The sequence below is a fragment of the Pan paniscus genome, chromosome 1 (assembly GCF_029289425.2).
Source record: "Pan paniscus chromosome 1, NHGRI_mPanPan1-v2.0_pri, whole genome shotgun sequence".
In the NCBI taxonomy this organism is placed as follows: Eukaryota; Metazoa; Chordata; class Mammalia; order Primates; family Hominidae; genus Pan; species Pan paniscus.
This window is the reverse complement of record NC_073249.2, coordinates 191365007-191383846: the sequence shown is the minus strand read 5'-3', so window position 1 is coordinate 191383846 and position 18840 is coordinate 191365007. Positions and strand designations below refer to the sequence as shown.

General features: G+C 41.5%; 1 protein-coding gene across 7 annotated transcripts in view; it reads right to left on the bottom strand.

Annotated features, from left to right (window-relative positions):
• Positions 1 to 18840, bottom strand: part of KIAA0319L (KIAA0319 like) — a 124053-nt gene that overhangs the window by 27440 nt on the left and 77773 nt on the right. For all 7 annotated transcript variants that reach the window (XM_008965033.5, XM_008965032.4, XM_008965030.4 and 4 more), the window contains exons 4-8: positions 17617 to 17863; positions 13464 to 13565; positions 9529 to 9626; positions 5291 to 5378; positions 1297 to 1389 (exon numbers count right to left, since the gene is read on the bottom strand). In XM_008965033.5, coding sequence (XP_008963281.4) covers positions 1297 to 1389; positions 5291 to 5378; positions 9529 to 9626; positions 13464 to 13565; positions 17617 to 17863 — 628 coding nt within the window. The remainder of the gene's footprint in view (positions 1 to 1296; positions 1390 to 5290; positions 5379 to 9528; positions 9627 to 13463; positions 13566 to 17616; positions 17864 to 18840) is intronic.

Here is an 18840-nt window from a genome sequence, read left to right as displayed (position 1 = left end):
GCCAGGCTTGATGGTGCGTGCCTGTAATCCCAGTTACTCAGGTGGCTGAGGCAGGAGAATTGCTTGAACCCAGGAGGTGGAGGTTGCAGTGAGCCAAGATTGTGCCACTGCACTCCAGCCTGGGCAAGAAGAGCGAAACTCTGTCTCAAAAAAAAAAGAAAAATTCTCCAACATACAAAAACAAGCATCACACATAACAGCACATATAATGTGCTTTCATTTGTGTAAACACAAGACAGAAGGACTATATATATATTTTCTTATATATGTATAAAATATCTCTAAAAGGATTCATAAAATAATAACACCATTGGCTGTCTGGAGGAAAACCGGACACTTAGGACACACGGATAGTATGATTCTTTTCACTGTATACATGTGCATATTTATTTAACTTTCACCTATTCAAAACTGTAAAATAAAACAGTACAACGTGAGCCCTTTCTACCACTCTCTATCACAAGGGCTTCTTCCTGTTCCCTCTCTTCCCTCCTGGCCTACTATCATCCTCCTAGCCTCCTCTTCTTGCCAGCACCATCAACATCAAACGCTTAACCTTGTTAGAGGGTCCTCTGCTAAAGCTGTGACTGCCTCTCCCAAAAACCATCACTGGTGCCAAGACAGTCAGGGTAAAGGACTTTAACCGGTCTCAAAAAATCAAAACAAAACAAAACAAAACCAAAAAACAAGCAAATACTGGTGAGAGGATAGGTCTGAAACCTCTTGCACCATACAGCCACAATTAAGGGCAAAGACCCAAAATCCTCTCATGTCACTCACTGGATGACACTACTCTGAAGAGTAAAACGTTAAGAAGCCCAGACCAGGGTGTGGAGTGCATTCTGTGAGTGTCTCCAGGAGGCGGCTGATGAGAACCTCGTTAGGCAAGTGATGGCTGGGTAAAAGCTCCTCAGTCAGGCCTCCCAGTTACTTACCTTGCCATGATTGGAAGGAACTTTGGTTCCATGAATGAAAAAGGCAACTCCAACTAAGCAAATCTGAAAACCAGTCAGTTTCAACTAAAATCATGCTAATTACATGCATAGTTTCAGTTTCTTACCATCTCAAAGTGGAAATATTACTTCAAATAGGCTACCTGGGGATTTTAAAGAAGGCCTGTCTGGTGTGTTGCTTTTCAGTCAGTTGCTTCAGATGGTTGGCCTTCCCCTAACATGGTCAAGATGACTGGCCTAAACAGAACGCAGACACAGCTGGCCCCAAATCTTCTACTAGAATTTTCTATCAGAGTACACGGTGAATGTTCTTCTAAAACATCATACTTAGACAAGTACTCACGACTGCCATCAATGACTGTAGAAGTGGTTGGCAAAGAGATCTCCTGGAACTGAGGTGACACGATAGCAATGGGGGGCCGATTCTTACGGGGCTCTGCAAGAAAGTGACCCAAAAGAAACTGGGAAAGAGGCTTCAGAAATTACAGGAGCAGGCTGTATCTGAGAGGATTATAAATCAATTTCCATTACATCAGTGGTCCCTAACCTTTTTGGCACCAGGGACCAGTTTTGTGGAAGACAATTTTTCCATGAACGGGGGGTGGGGGTTGGGGGCTGGGGTGCAGTGCATGGTTTTGGGATGAAACTTCCACCTCAGACCATCAGGGATTAGAGCCTCAAAAGGAGTGTACAACCTAGATCCCTTGCGTGTGCAGTTCACAATAAGGTTCATCCTCCTGTGAGAATCTAATGCCATCACTGATCTGACAGGAGGCAGAGCTCAGGCAGTAGTGCTCACTCACCCGCCATTTACCTCCTGCTGTGCAGCCCAGTTCCTAACAGGCCACGGACAGATAGCAGTCCATGGCCTTGGGGCTGGGGACCCCTGCATTACATAATTAATGATTGAAGCATCACCACACAGGAGAGTCACAAGACCAGACTGCCATTCTAACATAAGACACTTCGGAGTATAAAAGCCTCTTACAAATCTGACCATTCCTAAGACCATGCCCTGTGTATTCTTTCAATGCTCATGTGCTATCTAGTTGATGAAAAGTACTGCAGCAGCAAGTGACTCCTTTCAGCCAAGCCTGACTAGAAGCAGACAACAAACAAGCTGTGGGCAATAAAGGCCTTGGCAATCAAACCGTCCCTTGGCACAGACTGTGCTGAAAAGCTGATGGGTGGTTTCTCAACCATCCTAGAGCTCACTGTATGTGAACTAACTATGGGTTAAGTGATGGGAAGGTCACAAACCACTCTGGTCCACCCAAATGACTGTGCTACAAATCCATGGCATTTTCTTTGCAAAATGATCAAATGGTCTTGATGCTGATCACATTTTTAAGAAGGTGAAAGGATTATCTTGGCTACAAAGTACAAGGAATGAAAAGAAAATCTATTACCAAGAAAGAAAAGAGCATTGAGAATTTATGCTGTATATGTACCACTGTTGATATGGTCTGGCTCTGTCTCCACTCAAATCTCATCTTGAATTGTAACTCCCACAATTCCCACCTCATGGGAGGAACCTGGTGGGAGGTGATTAAATTATGGGGGCGGGTCTTTCCTGTGCTGTTCTCATGATAGTGAATGAGTCTCACAAGATCTGATGGTGTTAAAAACAGGAGTTACTCTGCACAAGCTCTCTTTTTGCCTGCTGCCATCCATGTAAGACATGACTTGCTTCTCCTTGCCTTCTGCCATGGTTGTGAGGCCTCCCCAGCCACGTGCGACTCTAAGTCCATTAAAACTCATTCTTTTGTAAATTGCCCAGTCTCAGGCATGTCTTTATCAGCAGTGTGAAAACGTACTAACACAGTAAATTGGTACCAGTAGAGTAGGGTGCTGCTGAAAAGATATCCAAAAATGTGGAAGCAACTTTGCAACTGGGTAACAGGCAGAGGTTCAAGCAGTTTGGAGGGCTCAGAAGAAGACAGGAAAATGTGGGAAAGTTTGGAACTTCCTAGAGACTTGTTGAATGGCTTTGCCCAAAATGCTAATAGCAATATGGACAATAAAGTTCAGGTTGAAGTGGTCTCAGATGGAAATGAGGAAATTGTTGGGAACTGGAGCAAAGGTGACTCTTGCTATGTTTTCACAAAGAGACTGGCAGCATTTTGCCCCGGCCCTAGAGATCTGCAGAACTTTGAACTTGAGAGATGATTTAGGGAATCTGGCAGAAGAAATTTCTAAAGAGCAAAGCATTCAAGAGGTGACTTGGGTGCTGTTAAAGGCATTCAGTTTTATAAGGGAAGTAGAACATAAAAGTTCAGAAAATTTGCAGCCTGACAATGCAATAGAAAACAAAATCCCATTTTCTAAGGAGAAATTCAAGCTGGCTTCACAAATTTGCATTAGTAATGAGGAGCTGAAAGTTAATCCCCAAGAAAATGGGGAAAATGTCTCTAGGGCATGTGAGAGGGCTTCATAGCAGCCCTCACAGGGGCTGGAGGCCTGGAGGCCTAGGAGGGAAAAATGGTTTCGTGGGCCAGGCCCAGGTTCTCAGTGCTGTGTGCAGCCTAGGGACTTGGTGCCCTGTATCCCAGCTGCTCCAGCCATGGCTGAAAAGGGCCAATGTAGAGCTCAGGCTGTGGCTTCAGAGGGTGCAAGCCTCAAGTCTTGGCAGTTTCCATGTGGTGTTGAGCCTGCAAGTACACAGAAGTCAAAAATTGAGGTTTGGGAACTTCCACCTAGATTTCAGAGTATGTATGGAAACACCTGGATGTCCAGGCAGATGTCTGCTGCAGAGGCAGGGCTCTCATGGAGAACCTCTGCTAGGGCAGTGCAGAAGGGAAATATGGGATTGGAGGCCCACACAGTCCCTACTGGGGAACTGTCTAGTGGAGTTGTGAGAAAAGGGCCACTGTCCTCCAGACCCTGGAATGGTAAATCCACTGACAGCTTGCACTATGCACCTGGAAAAGCCGCAGACACTCAACGCCAGGCTGTGAAAGTAGCTGAGAGGGAGGCTGTACCCTGCAAAGCCACAGGAGTAGAGCTGCCCAAGACCATAGCAATGCACCTCTTGCATCAGCATGACCTGGATGTGAGACATGGAGTCAAAGGAGATCATTTTGGAGTTTTAAGACTTGACTGCCCTGCTGGATTCTGCACTTGCATGGGGCCTGTAATCCCTCTGATTTGGCCAAATTCTCCCATTTGGAACGGCTATATTTATCCAAGCCTGTACCCCCATTGTACCTAGGAAGTAACTAACTTGCTTTTATTTCACAGGCTCATAGGCAGAATCGACTTGCCTTGTCTCAGATGAGACATTGGACTGTAGACTTTTCAGTCAATGCTGAAACGAGTTAAGACTTTGGGGGACTGTTGGGAAGGCATGACTGGTTTTGAAATGTGAGGACATGAGATTTGGGAGGGGCCAGGAGTGGAATGATATGGTTTGGCTGTGTCCCCACCCAAATCTCATCTTGAATTGTAACTCCCACAATTCCCACGTGTCGTGGGAGGAACCCAGTGGGAGGAACCTGGTGGGAGGTAATTGAATTATGGGGGCAGGTCTTTCCTATGCTGTTCTTGTGATAGTGAATGAGTCTCATGAGATTTGATGGTTTTAAAAATGGGAGTTTCCTTGCACAAACTCTTTTTGCTTGTTGTCATCTACATAAGATGTGACTTGCTCCTCCTTGTCTTCCACCATGATTGTGAGGCCTCCCCAGCCACGTGGAACTGTAAGTCCATTAAACCTCTTTCTTTTGTAAATTGCTCAGTCTCAGGTATGTCTTTATCAGCACCATGAAAATGTACTAATACAACTGCCCATCTTCTCTTAAATTTCTCTGAAAATGCAAAATAAGATTCCTTCCTACTGCACTGTGATCTACCTACAGTGGTTCATTTTAAAAGAATGACATGATTTTGTTACCAAGGTGAAAGAGACTGGTAGTGTTTAAATGAGGAACTCTGTGTACAAAGGCCCACATCTCTGGAAAGAGATCAGAAAGAGCTGGTCACTTGGCTGGTTCTCCTTCTGCATGCTTCTCCTAGGCTCTTGGCTTCCCTGTGTCTGTTAATTACAACTCATGGTCCCTCTCAGCATGGCCCACTTGAAGAAGTAGGTCTCGGTAGATAAGTTATTGCTTAGGCCATACTGCACTGTGGGCCATGTGTCCAGCTCGGCATTCCAACTAGAGCACTGTTGGAACAAAGTCTGTATTTTGCTATTGTAACTATTCACCACATTGAACTAGGAATTGCTGAATAAATACATTACAAAAAAAATGAGAATCAAAAACCCCAAATCAAATCTCTATCTCCTCAGGAGTCCTGCAGAGGAAGGAAGGGAGACACAGCCAGGGCTGAAAACATACCTGGCTTGACTGTCACGTTCACATAGCCTTCCCCATGGGCATTTTGACCCTCTACAATCACTTTGAATTCATACAGGCCTGGAGTGAGCTGCAGAAGTGAGAGAAGATCTCTTAGACAATCATAAAGAGCAGGAATTACATTTAAAGTAAGATATATCTGAACTTTCCCAAGCTGAATCTTTCACTCTTTCCTTCCCCTATTTCCAAAATGGAAAAGGTAAAGTAGCCTGTAATCCTAGCAATTTGGGAGGAGGCGGGTGGATCACTTGAGTTCCTGAGTTCAAGACCGGCCTGGGCAATATGCCAAAACCCCATCTCTACCAAAAATATAAAAATTAGCCAGGTGTGGTGGCACACACCTGTAGTCCCAGCTACTTAGTAGGCTGAGGTGAAAGGAGGGCTTGAGCCCGGGAGGTGGAGGTTACAGTGAGCCGAGATCATGTCACTGCACTCCAGCAAGAAAAAGTAAACTAGCTGAAGAGATAAACAACGAACTGAAAAAAAAAAAAAACCCTTTTAATGTGAATCTTATGACTAGCTGACTCTAGAACAACAGAAGGGATTTCAAATATCTCTGTACTCCCATTTTCTTTTCAGAAGAACACTAAGGGCCCCAATATCCCACTCCACAGAGTTACGAAATTAAAATAATCATCACTTCAAAGAAAAACATTTTGTAAAGATACTAAATAGTTCCCAAATATCTGAATATTTTTCCCTCCTGATTTTTACTAATTTATAAACTTAATATAAAAGAAAAAACAAAAAAGTACCCAGCATATCACTATCATAACACATCAACTCATCAAATTTCTCCATTTCCTTCTAACTCTTGACCACATATTAAAATAATAGTTGTGTACAGCTCATTCGTTTAACAAACATTTACTGAAACCAAATCATGTACCAGTCATTGTCCTAGGCTTGTAGTTTGGATACGAATAAGGTAAGATCTCTGTCTTCAAGGAGCTCATATTTCAGTGGTATTCAAAGTTCTAGCTAAAATCAAGGTATCAAACTTTCTATTGTTCTTTCTTCCATTCATTTAGCATGAACACCTTCCCTACTATAATACAATCATACAATCTTTTTTTTTTTTTTTGAGACAGAATCTCACCCTGTCACCCAGGCTGGAGAGCAGTGATGCAATCTTGACTCACTGCAACTGCTGCCTCCTGGGTTCAAGTGATTCTCATGCCTTAGCCTCCCAAGTAGCTGGGACTACAGGCCTGCACCACCATTCCCAGCTAATTTTTTATTTTTAGTAGAGACATGGGTTTTGCCATGTTGGCCAGGCTGGTCTTGAACTCCTGACCTCAGGTGATCCACCCACCTCGGCCTCCCAAAGTGCTGGGATTACAGGCTTGAGCCACCGCACCCAGCCACAATCTTTTTAATATTTATTTTAACGACCACAAAGCAGTATATGACCAAATGTGTCAAATTTCGCATAAGCATTTCTAATTGTTGGATACTTGGGTTGTTTCCAAATTTTTACTATTATGACTAATGCTGTAATGAACATCTTCCAGGCAAATGTTTTTTTTTTCTTTCTTTCTTTCTTTTGAAGTATTTTCTTTGGGTAAATACTAATTGAACCACAAGTAGTATCTTTGGCTATTTCCTCTTTATAACATTCTTCTTCTTGGCTTTTACTTCTGTGCTCACACTTCATTTCCTTCAGTTTCCTCTACCCTCCATCCCTTAAATGATGGGTGTTCCCAGGATTCCAACCTCAGCCTGCTTATTTCTTCACTCTGCACACTCTCCCTGGTTGATTTTATCTATTGCTGTGGCTTCAAAAATCATCTATTTGAGGTTGATGTGCAAATATATCTCTCCAGCCCAGACTTGTCTTTTGACCTCCAGTCCCTTTCCCCCAGCTACTAACTGGACAACTCAATTCAAATGTCTCACAGGTACCTCAAACTCACTCTGTCCAAAAATGAATTAATCATCTGCAAACTTCTCCTTAAAACTTGCTTCTCCTTCTGTGCTCCTCATTTCAATGAACATCCACCCAGGTACCTAAGCCAAAAAGCTAGAATTATCCTGGACTTCTCTTCCCCAACATCCCCAACCAGTTCATCAATCATCAAATTTTATCAAGTCAAACTCCATATTATTTTTCCAATCTACTCACTTGTCTCCATCCACACTGCCATCACCTTAGTTCTTAACCACTTGTCATAGCACAATTATTAAAGGCATGGCCTTTAGAGATGGAAAGCTCCAGTTTAGACCTACCATTTAATACCTTTGTGAACTCTGGCCAAATCACTTCATTTCTCCAGTTTTTAGTTTTGTCATTTGTAAAAAAGATAGTAATACCTACATCCTGGGATTGTTACGAAGATTAAAAGAAATAAGTGTACAAAATAATCGGCACTGGGTATGGCATATGGTATGAATTCAATAGGTGGTTTTTATTTTTATTTTTTGAGACACAGTCTCACTTTGTTGCTCAGGCTGGAGTGCAGTAGCATGATCATGGCTCACTGCAACCTCTACCTCCTGGGCTCAAGCGATCCTCCCACCTCACCCTCCTGAGTAGCTGGGACCACAGGCACATGCCACCACGCCCAACTAATTTTTGTATTTTTTGTGGAGTTAGAGTTTCACCATGTTGTCTAGGCTGGTGGGTTTTCAATTTTACTTATTTAGTTCTTTCACTCAGGCTACTACCATTTTACACCTAAATTTTTCAACAGATTCCTCACTGACCTCTATAGTTTGAGTCTTATCTCCTCCAATCTGTAGTCAGGTGATTTTTCTAATCTGAAGATCTAAACATGTGTTTCTCTTGCTTAAAGCCTTTCAAGGGCTCCATATTCCTTCTGGATAAGATTCAAAGTCCTTAATCCGGCATATAAGGCTTTTGCTCCATCTGGCCCCTGCATCTTTCCAACTTAGAACCACATATAAATTCCCCTTTCCCCACATTTTCGCTCCCATTTTTGGCCCAGTGGACATGTTGCTTCTTCTGCTTGAGGTATTATCCCTTCACCCTTTACCTAGTAAGTCAGTCACTCTAAGAAATCCACTCTACCTTTCCAAGGCTTCATTGACCCTCTGCACTGACCTAGTGTGCCACCTGTTATAATTACCTGCTTCCTATCAGTATCACCTACTAGACTCTATTGTTCTTGAACATTAAAATTATAACTAATTCTCTGGTAAATCCCCAATGCCTGCCACATAACCAGTGTACAATGAATAGATGTAGAATGAATGACTAAATGAGACTGCTGGGCCAAAGAATACAAACTTTTTTCTTAGAGAAAAGATCTCACTTTGTCACCTGGGCTTTAGGGCAGTAGTATGATCATAGCTCACTGCAGCCTTAAACTCCTGGGTTTAAGTGATCCTCCCACCTCCGCCTCCTGACCAGCTGGGACTACAGGTATGAACCACCACACCCAGCTAATTTTTTATTTTGTAGAGACAGGGTCTTGCCATGTTTCCCAGTCTCTTCTCAAACTCGTGGCCTCAAGCAGTTGTCCCACCCCACCTCAGCCTCCCAAAGTGCTTGGATTACAGGTGGGAGCCACTGCGCCCAGCCAAATACAAACATTTTAGAGCTGTCAATAACTGTACTTAGGCTGGGCATGGTGGCTCACACCTGTAATCCCAGCACTTTGGAAGGCTGAGATGGGAGGACTGCTTGAGGCCAGGTGTTCAAGACCAGCCTGGGCAATATGATGAGACTCTATCTCTATAAAAAATACAAAAATTAGCTAGGTATAATGGCATGACCCTGCAGTCTCAGCTACTCAGAAGGCTGAGGTAGGAGGATTGCTTGAGCCTGGGAAGTCAAGACTGCAGTGAGCCGTGATCACACCACTGCACTTCGGCCTAGGTGACAGAGCAAGACCCTGTCTCAAAAAAAAGAAAAAACCTATACTGAATCCCACAAAGGCTGAGTCAATGTATGCAGTCATGTGGCCACAAATAACCTAGCTTATCCCAAATTCTAAAATCCTTAAGTTAGCCTTAAAAGCCGTTTAGTGTATATTTTCAGCCACCACTACCATGCTGGTACAGTCTTCTTACCATAAATGAAATTTTGAGAATCATACACTAACAAATACTGGATGTCAGCCAGTCAGATTTTTGGAGGATTCATTTCTAAAAGACTGTTTACAACTTAAGTGTAGACAGAAAATTATATGATATTCATTTTAGAAAACAGTCAACTCCTCTACCTTTGCCCTGCAAGTGAAAGGAGGCAAATTCACCTTCGATAGTTTGAGGATCTGGGAATGTTTCCCTTCCATTTCTCCACTGTAGTCTCTAGGATGAGTAATCAGCTGCCAGTCGTAGGTGTAGGTTTCTCCTATAGAAGGGCAGTTACAAAAATCATGAAAACACACACCTACACACAAAGAGGACAGCCACATAGCCTGCCAATAACAAATCTCTTCTGATCTTGACAAGGCTTTAGTTTTTAAGATTTCACCCCAAAGCCTGTAGGGAAACCAAACCACCTGCTGAAAGAAAGAGCGAATTCTGCTGACTCAGCTACAGTTAGGGCTTCTTCCAACTCTCTCCCAACAATGCTTATTCCTGCCCTATACCGACCCTCTCAGGGCCAATCCTCCCTAAAAAATACCAGGTTGCTCATGGTGTGGCATACCACTGAAAATACATGTCCGACCAACCATTATAGATGAACTCATTGGGAACAAAGGCCATTTCCTTGCAAAACTTCTTTTGCAACAAAGAACAGCAATGACTTCTAAATAACATGGTTCAAAAATAGCTTTTTACAGAGTGCTAACAATGCTCGTCTCACTGAGGTCATCACACCCTGGTGAGTTAAAAGAGCTACTTCATTCCTGCTGAGCTAAATAACACACTGCAGAAGATGGTAGGAGATGGCCCATTTAAAACAGGCCCAGTGAAATTAATTAAAATCAAATGAAGCATTAAATGGTACCCACTTGCAGGTCAGACTATATCACTAGGTAAGGCAAGGGTAGGATGCTATCTAAATGGCATCCCTCCCCAGAAAAAGTAGTCTTAAATTTTTTTGGATCAAAATGCATTTCTGGTTAGGGAAGGGAGGACTTTGGTAGGAAGGTTTAGTTTAAGTTACTAACCAAAAGTAAAAAAGAAAAAGGGGGGAAAAAAAAAACCTGAAACGCTTAGCAGAGAGTGGTCATCTTTTTCTTATTTCATGAGTTCAAATGTTAAAATCAGTACACATAACCTAATTCCAAGATATCCTTCATCTGAAGACCAATTTTATTTTATAATCCTGGGAGACAAGGTCTTCTTCCTTCCTTCCTCCTCCAAAACAAGAATTTTTTTGGCCAGTTGTCAGCGCCAACAGCTCTCACAAACGTATTTAGTATGTAGTAGTTATGTTACGAGAGGAGACGGAAAGAAGCAGCACAAGCAGGACTTGTACTCAGAGACATTTCTTCCAACTGTAGCTGGAAATTCTTTTCCATGTAGAAAACAGTTTGGGAACAGATAATTTTATAATAGCTAAGGCTAGCAACATAAATTTCAAAACAGGACAATATTCCTAGGACAGAAAAGCTCAGGGGATGAATTATGCCTCGCAGGCAGAAATATGTTCAAAGGTAGGAACAACTGAGTGTAACTCTGTTAGAAAGAGTGCTGGTTGCAGTGACTGAGGACAGTCGTTCGTTTGTTCTATTGACTGACTGATTGATTGAGATGAAGTCTTGCTGTTGCCCAGGCTGGAGTGCAGTGGTGCAATCTCAGCTCACTGCAACCTCTGCCTCCCAGGTTCAAGTGATCCTCCTGCCTCAGCCTCCCAAGTGGCTAGGATTACAGGCACGTACCACCACGTCTGGCTAATTTTTGTATTTTTAGTATAAACAGAGTTTCACCATGTTGGCCAAGCTGGTCTCAAACTTCTGACCTCAAGTCAGGATCTGCCTGCCTCAGCCTCCCAAAGTGCTAGGATTACAGGCATGAGCCACCACGCCCAGCTGGACAGTGGTTTTGAAAATGGACCTGGAGGGATCCTAATGGGCTGCCACAGGGCAGGAGAAGGATAAAGAGCATGCAGAATTGGTCCTGCCTCATCACCCCCAACCTTTGGAAGTTTGAAACCATCCATCTCACATATCTAATAAAGGTGGAAGAACCTGGAGAGAGGACAGGAGAAAATAATCTATTTACCTTTTTTTTTTTTTTTTAATGAGATGGAGTCTCTCTCTGCCACCCAGGTTGGAGTGCAGTGGCGTAATCTCGGCTCACTGCAACCTCCGCCTCCTGGGTTCAAGCAATTCTCAAGCCTCAACCTCCCCAGTGGCTGGGATTACAGGCGCCCACCATCATGCCTGGCTTATTTTTAGTAGAGATGGGGTTTCACCATGTTGGCCAGGCTGGTCTTGAACTCCTGACCTCAGGTGATCTGCCCGCCTCAGCCTCCCAAAGTGCTGGGATTACAGGCATGAGCCACTGCGCTCAGCCTTTTTTTTTTTTTTTGCTTTTTTTTTGAGACAGAGTCTTGCTCTGTCACCCAGGCTGGAGTGCAATGGCACAATCTTGGCTCACTGCAACCTCCGCCTCCTGGGTTCAAGCAATTCTCCTGTCTCAGTCTCTCAAGTGGCTGGGATTACAGGCGCCCACCACCACACCCAGCTAATTTTTTTGTATTTTTGGTAGAGATGGGGTTTTGCCACGTTGGCCAGGCTGGTCTTGAACTCCTGACCTAAGGTGATTCACCCACCTCAGCCTCCCAAAGTACCAGGATTACAAGTGTGAGCCACCGTGCCTGGCCAAAGAATCTATTTCTAAACTAACGTGTTTTGAAACACTGATCTACAAAATGATAGTAACCCACAGAAAGGTACATGCAAATATGGGTTAGGAAAGAAAATACAGTAGAGCCAAACATGTCTTTCACAAAAGAATGGTAGTAATCAACAGCTCAAGGCAGTCCCTCACCTCCAACTTCAAAAGCCACTAAACCCAATCACCTTAACTTGTCACCAGAGGAAGAAAGGAAAAAGCTTCTCTAGAGGAATGTGAAATGAATTGATAAGGAAACCTCAATTTGAGAGCAGAAATATAGAACAGACAGGGCATTTTGCTTCTGGAAAAGTACTTTTTGCATTAATATGCTATTTGGTATTAGGCCTAGAAATTAAGAATACTGTATTGGAGATGTGTGTACCTAAAATGGAAGGACCCCATCCTAAATAGGGAAGGACATTCTACTTGACTAACCTTTTAATGAGAATAACATAAACCCAACACACTCAATTTCCATCAAAGTATGTACCACTCAAGTCATAAATAGTGTTAAGAGAACCCATATGTGTTTGTAAGTCAAACTTTGGTATATTAACACATACTTCAAAGGTGAAAGTAATGTTCATATTACAAAAGTTTTCTTAAATAATGAATTAATCATCCATACTTTATATATTTTATAAACTTGAATTTTGTATATCACATTAGGCTTAGCTTTTTTTTCCCCCAGGGACAGGGTTCTCACTATGGGAAACGATGGTCCTTACAACAGTCCTGTGAGGATAGGATATAACCCGGGTATGCACAAATATTTATGGAATATGAGAGGTACTATATAATGAAGGGTTTGAGATCACAGGCTTTGATGTCACGCTTGGGTTCAAATCTCAGCTGAGCCACTCATTATCTGTGTGAATCTAAGTAAATGACTTCTCTTAATTTCCATTTCTTTCTCAATAAAATGGGGATAATAATTCCTACCTCATAAGATTACTTTAAGGGCAAAATGAGATAGTAGATAAGTTACCAGTTTAGTGCCTAGCATATAGCTGATGCTTATTAATACAGAACATATTTATTAGGTTGTATTTATATCCATTTTAAGAGAAAGAAACTGAGACTCAGATTAATCTGTTTATTTTGGCCAAACAACCAGTAAATAGCAGATGTAGAACTTAGAAAGAAGTTATTCAAGATGACTGCTAATATAAATTTGTAACTTAAAAAATATATATTTTTTCCTGACAGGAAGTCAGAGGAGGGAAAAAGATAAGGGCCAGGAGTGGTAGTGTATGCCAGTAGTTCCAGCTACTAGGAAGACTAAGGTGGGAGGATCTCCTGAGCCCAGGAGTTTGAGACCAGCCTGGACAACACAGCAAGACTCCATCTCTTTTAAAAACAAAAAACAGTTATCCAAATGTAAGGGGATGTTTACCTTTAGGTGGTTCTTGGAGAACATATGCATTTAATTGAACTTCATTCTTAGGCAGGGTTATCTGGACACTCTCTCCAGCAGATACCACCAGTTCCTTTATAACTGGAAACAAAGTAAATATACCAGAGATAAGAAATAGATCCAGACTGTCTTATTTCTCTCCTTCTTTTGTGATCAAACTCCTTTCATGATCAATATTCAGCTACTGCCATCAATTACTAACTTTTTTCTACTCTCTAATTGCTTGAAATTTGATTCTGTCCCCACTTTTCCATTGAAAAGGATCTTTCAAAACTACTTCTTAGTAAATCTAATAGCTGTACCCTAATATCCTCATTCTTCATCTCACATCTCAGTGGCTTCTACTACTGCTAACTGCCTCCATCTTAAAACTCTTGGATATCATGACACCATATTATTCTATTTTTCCTCCTTTCTCTCTTTTCCTCCCCTGTATTTTTACTACAGTCTGTCCCTAAGCCCTCCCTATATATTACATTCCACAGAGTTCAAATCCTGTTTCAAGTATCACCTTTATGCTAACAAATAACTTTCTAATAAGATACATATATAAAGTTTCTAGAAGGGAAGGCAAATGGTTACAAATCTGCCTTACTTTCTTTCCATTCCAATTGCTACAAGATTCATTGTTCACACTAGATTATTCCAAGAATTTTTTTTTTTCTTTTTGAGTCAGGGCCTCACTCTGTTGCTCAGGATAGAGTGCAGTTGTGTAATCATACCTCACTGCAGCCTCAAATTCCTGGGCTCAAGCGATCTTCCCACCTCAACCTCCCAAGTAGCTGGGACTACAGGCATGCACCACCACGCCCAGCTTGCTTATTCCAAGAATCTTATTTTATCTTCCCTCTGCTAGCTCTCTCTACTCCAATCTATTCTGTCTTCCTAAAACAACCAACACCATTAGTCTTTCCAAAATACTCACCCACTATGTTACTCTTTTATTTAAGACTCCTGCTCCCATATCATATTTAAGGACAAACTTCCAACCTGCCATTAGAGAACCATCATCTGATCTCACTGTCTTATCCTTCCTATCTAATTTTGCCTCTAGTTATATTGATTTTCCCTCTTGTGTTCCACAAAGCCACAGTCTACTCTCAGGGACTTTGCTAAAGTTATTTCTTTCAATTGCGGTGTTTGCCTTGCTTTATTCTAAATACAGCATTTTGTTTCTAGCTTAAAGTCGGTCTCCTCTCCAAGAAATCTTCCCAGACCATTTCAGTTCAAACTGATCTAATCTTGAAGTATGCTAGCATTTTTGGAACACTCAAGTCAGCAAAGAGCTATATACTGTCTTTATACTATTCACCAGCTATTTCACATATGTCAGAGTTTCTCAAGCTCAGCACTCCTGATATTTTGGACCAGGTAATTCTTTGTCATGGAGGGAAATGTCCTGAGCACTGTAAGGTGTTTAACAGTATCACTGACCCATACTTACCAGACGTCAGTAGCATCACTCCCCTCCCCCAACTAAAAATGTTTGCAGACCATTGAAAGCCACCGATTATATAAATCTTATTTCTCTGACAATAAATGTTCATTTGCTATGAGACTTCGAAACTAGGAGAGCTTAAAGCAAACAATAGGCTAGTCCACTCATATTTCAAGCCTGGGAGGCGAGAAGGGCTTCCTAGACAAATATGAAACTTGAGATTTATCCACCTCTGCATGGGAACATTGCACTTGAGGAGAAATGAAACCATCCTTAATGGAAGCTTCAGCATTTGGATGCCCCAGGAGATGGAATAAGAACTCTCTGAAGTGACTTTCAAAAAAAGAAAAGAAAGAAACATGATACTCAGAGAAAGTATAATGAACCAAAAAATGGCTATTCAAAACAGTTCAACCCAAACCCTTCACAATTACACCAAAAATTACAGGCATCTTGACTGGATACAAAAATTACTTTGGTGCCTCATGATTGAACCCCTAAAATTTCATGTTCTATTACTACCAAAGGACACCCTGAAAAATTAAAAATTGGCAAAAATTCATTATCACTGACTTTGCTTTTACCCTCTTGACTTTTTCAGGGGATAAAGACCAACTTAGTTTCTTGATTAACCAATTCTTCCTAATACCTTAGAACAGCACCTGTGAAGCACAGATTTATTTATACACTATGTATAAATCTACTTCTTATGAATGGCTTTAAAAATAAAGATGCTTCTCCAGGACACTGGTCTGAGCAAAAAAAAATTCTTGAGTAATACCCCACAAGGACAGGCAACCAAAGCGAAAATGGACAAAAGGGATAACATCAAATTAAAAAGCTTCTGCACAGCAAAGGAAACAATCAACAAAGTGAAGAGACAACCCACAGAATGGGAGAAAATATCTGCAAACTCCCCATTTGACAAGGGATTAATAACCAGAATATATAAAGAGTTCACACAACTCCACAGGAAAAAATTTAATAATCCCATTTAAAAATGGGCAAAATATTTGAACAGGGATTTCTCAAAAGAAGACCTACAAATGGCAAACAGGCATATGAAAAGCTTCTCGACATCACTGATCATCAGAGAAATGCAAATAAAAACTACAATGAGATGGCCGGGCGCGGTGGCTCACGCCTGTAATCCCAGCACTTTGGGAGGCCAAGGCGGACGGATCACAAGGTCAGGAGATCGAGACCATCCTGGCTAACACGGTGAAACCCCATCTCTACTAAAAATACAAAAAATTAGCTGGGCGTGGTGGTGGGCACCTGTAGTCCCAGCTACTCGGGAGGCTGAGGCAGGAGAATGGCATGAACCCGGGAGGCGCAGCTTGCAGTGAGCCGAGATTGCGCCACTGCACTCCAGCCTGGGCAACAGAGTGAGACTCTGTCTCAAAAAAAAAAAAAACCTACAGTGAGATATCATCTCACCCCAGTTAAAATGGCTTTTATACAAAAGACAGGCAATAACAAATGCTGGTGAGGATGTGGAGAAAAGGGGAACCCTTGTACACTATTGGTGGGAATGTAAATTAGTACAACCACTATGGAGAACAGTTTGGAGGTTCCTCAAAAAAATAAAAATAGAGTTACCATGTGACTCAATAATCCCACTGCTGGGTCTATACCCAAAAGAAAGGAAATCAGTGTATCGAAGAGGTATCTGCACTCCCATGTTTGCAGCACTGTTCACAACAGCCAAACTTTGGAAGCAACCTAAGTGTCCATCAACAGATGAATGAATAAAGAAAATGTGGTGCTTATATACAATGGAGTACTACTCAGCCATAAAAAAGAATGAAATTTTGTCATTTCCAACAACATGGATGGAACTGGAGGTCATTATGTTAGGTGAATAAGCCAGGCACAGACAAACACTGCTTGTTCTCACTTATTTGTGGAATCTAAAAATCAAAACAACTGAACTCATGGAGATAGAGAGTAATGGTTAGATAGATGGATGGTTACCAGAGGCTGCGAAGGGTAGTGTGGGGTAAGAGGGAGGGGGGATGGTTAATGAGTACAAAAAAAAAAAAGCTAGAAAGAACAAATAAGACCTAGTATTTGATAGCACAACAGGGTGACTATAGTCAATAATATTTTAATTGCACATTTTAAAATAACTAAAATAATGTAACTGGATTGTTTGTAACACAAAGGATAAAGGCTTGAAGGGATGGATACTCTATTTTACATGATGTGATTATTACACATTGCATGTCTGCATCAAAATATCTCATGTATGCCATAAATGTATACAACTACTATATATCCACAAAAATTAAAAGTTTTAAAAATAAATAAAAATAAAAATAAAGATGCTATAAAAATGAGAGACCTACAACCAGACTTTCAGAAGGTAAGCAAATACACTGATCCAAATCTTTCTTCCCAGTAGGCTCTGATTGATCACTTGAACATTATACTTAATTGAATCATGTGCCTTTAAGTCACAGTGGAATCTGGATCTGTGAAAATTAGCCTCGTAAATTTCCATAAGCTGGAGGCCTGCTGAGGAAAGGCTCTAGAGCCCCCAGTCTATGACTGCAGGGGCAATGACAGAGTTATTTTTTCTCTAACACACAGTATTCAAGTTATGCCTCCCTTCCTTCTTTCCTCTAAAAGGGAATACTTTGATCAAATGTTCTACTTTTTCCTTCTATCTCCAAGAGCAAAGGTCCTTACCTGGGTATGGTGCTGAGGTGCTCTGGAAAGAGGCCTGGGGGGTAGGGGTAGCATAACTGTAGGAGGGAGCCACTGGCTGGGGGACAGCAATCTGGGTTTTCTCAGAACTTTTTACTTGTTGAGTGCTGGGCGTAGTAGCAAGACCCTCTGATATTTCAGGTTGCACTGATACATTCTTTGGCCCACCAGACAGCTCTGCAGTCAGGTCTGTGGTTAGGGGACTGGAAATTGTAATCGCCTTGTGGACCTAAAGAAATAAAAAAACTAATTTGAGTAGGTAAAAGTTACACAATTTTTCAGGTTATGTCTCATGAAACAATAGTCTATTAAATGTTCTCTTGAAAAATGCAAAAATATCAAAAATATTAAAGAAACTAATCTCACCACCCAAATAAAAGTGGTGTTAAATGTTGAGATAAATCTTGAGTTTTTTTCCTAGCCAAAATGTTTTGTTTAAAACAAAATAGTAATTTTCTGCATTCTAAGTGTGCGGGAAAAGCAAAACAATGTATACTTTTACCCTGTTAACATTTCTATTCAATCTTTCTACAAATACTTATTGAGCACCTATTACAAAATAGCCCTTGTGGATCCAAAACATAAATAAAACTAATCGTTGAGCACTGAAAGCATAATAAGCCAAAATAGTAAATATACCAGCTAAGCATGGTGGCTCACGCCTGTACTCCCAACACTTTGGGAGGCCAAGACAGGAGACCACTTGAACCTAGGAGTTCAAGACCAGCCTTGACAATATGGCGAGACCCTGTCTCTACAAAACATAAAAAATTAGCTGGGCATGGTGGCCATGCCTGTGGTCCGAGCTACTTGGGAGGCTGAGGTGGGAGAATCGCTTGAGCCTGGGAGGTCAAGGCTGCAGTGAACTGTGATCATGCCACTGTACTCTAGCTTGGGTGACAGAATGAGACCTTGTCTCAAAAAGAAAAAAAAAAAAGTAAATATACCAATGTTTATGATGAGCCAAAAAAAAAAAAAAAAAAAAAAACCACAAGCTAAAGTTACTTAATCCATTTCCCTTTGAGGGAGAAAGAGTATGGAAAAGAATGATTTTTTAATTATTATTATTAAAGAAAAAGGCTTCCTGAAGGAGAAGAGCCCTAAGCTGAGTTTTAGAGGATAAACAGTTGTTTACTAGACAAAAGGCAGAGGGCAGAGAATGAATGTAGGCACAAAAAATGAAATTAACATGGTCTGTATTGGGAA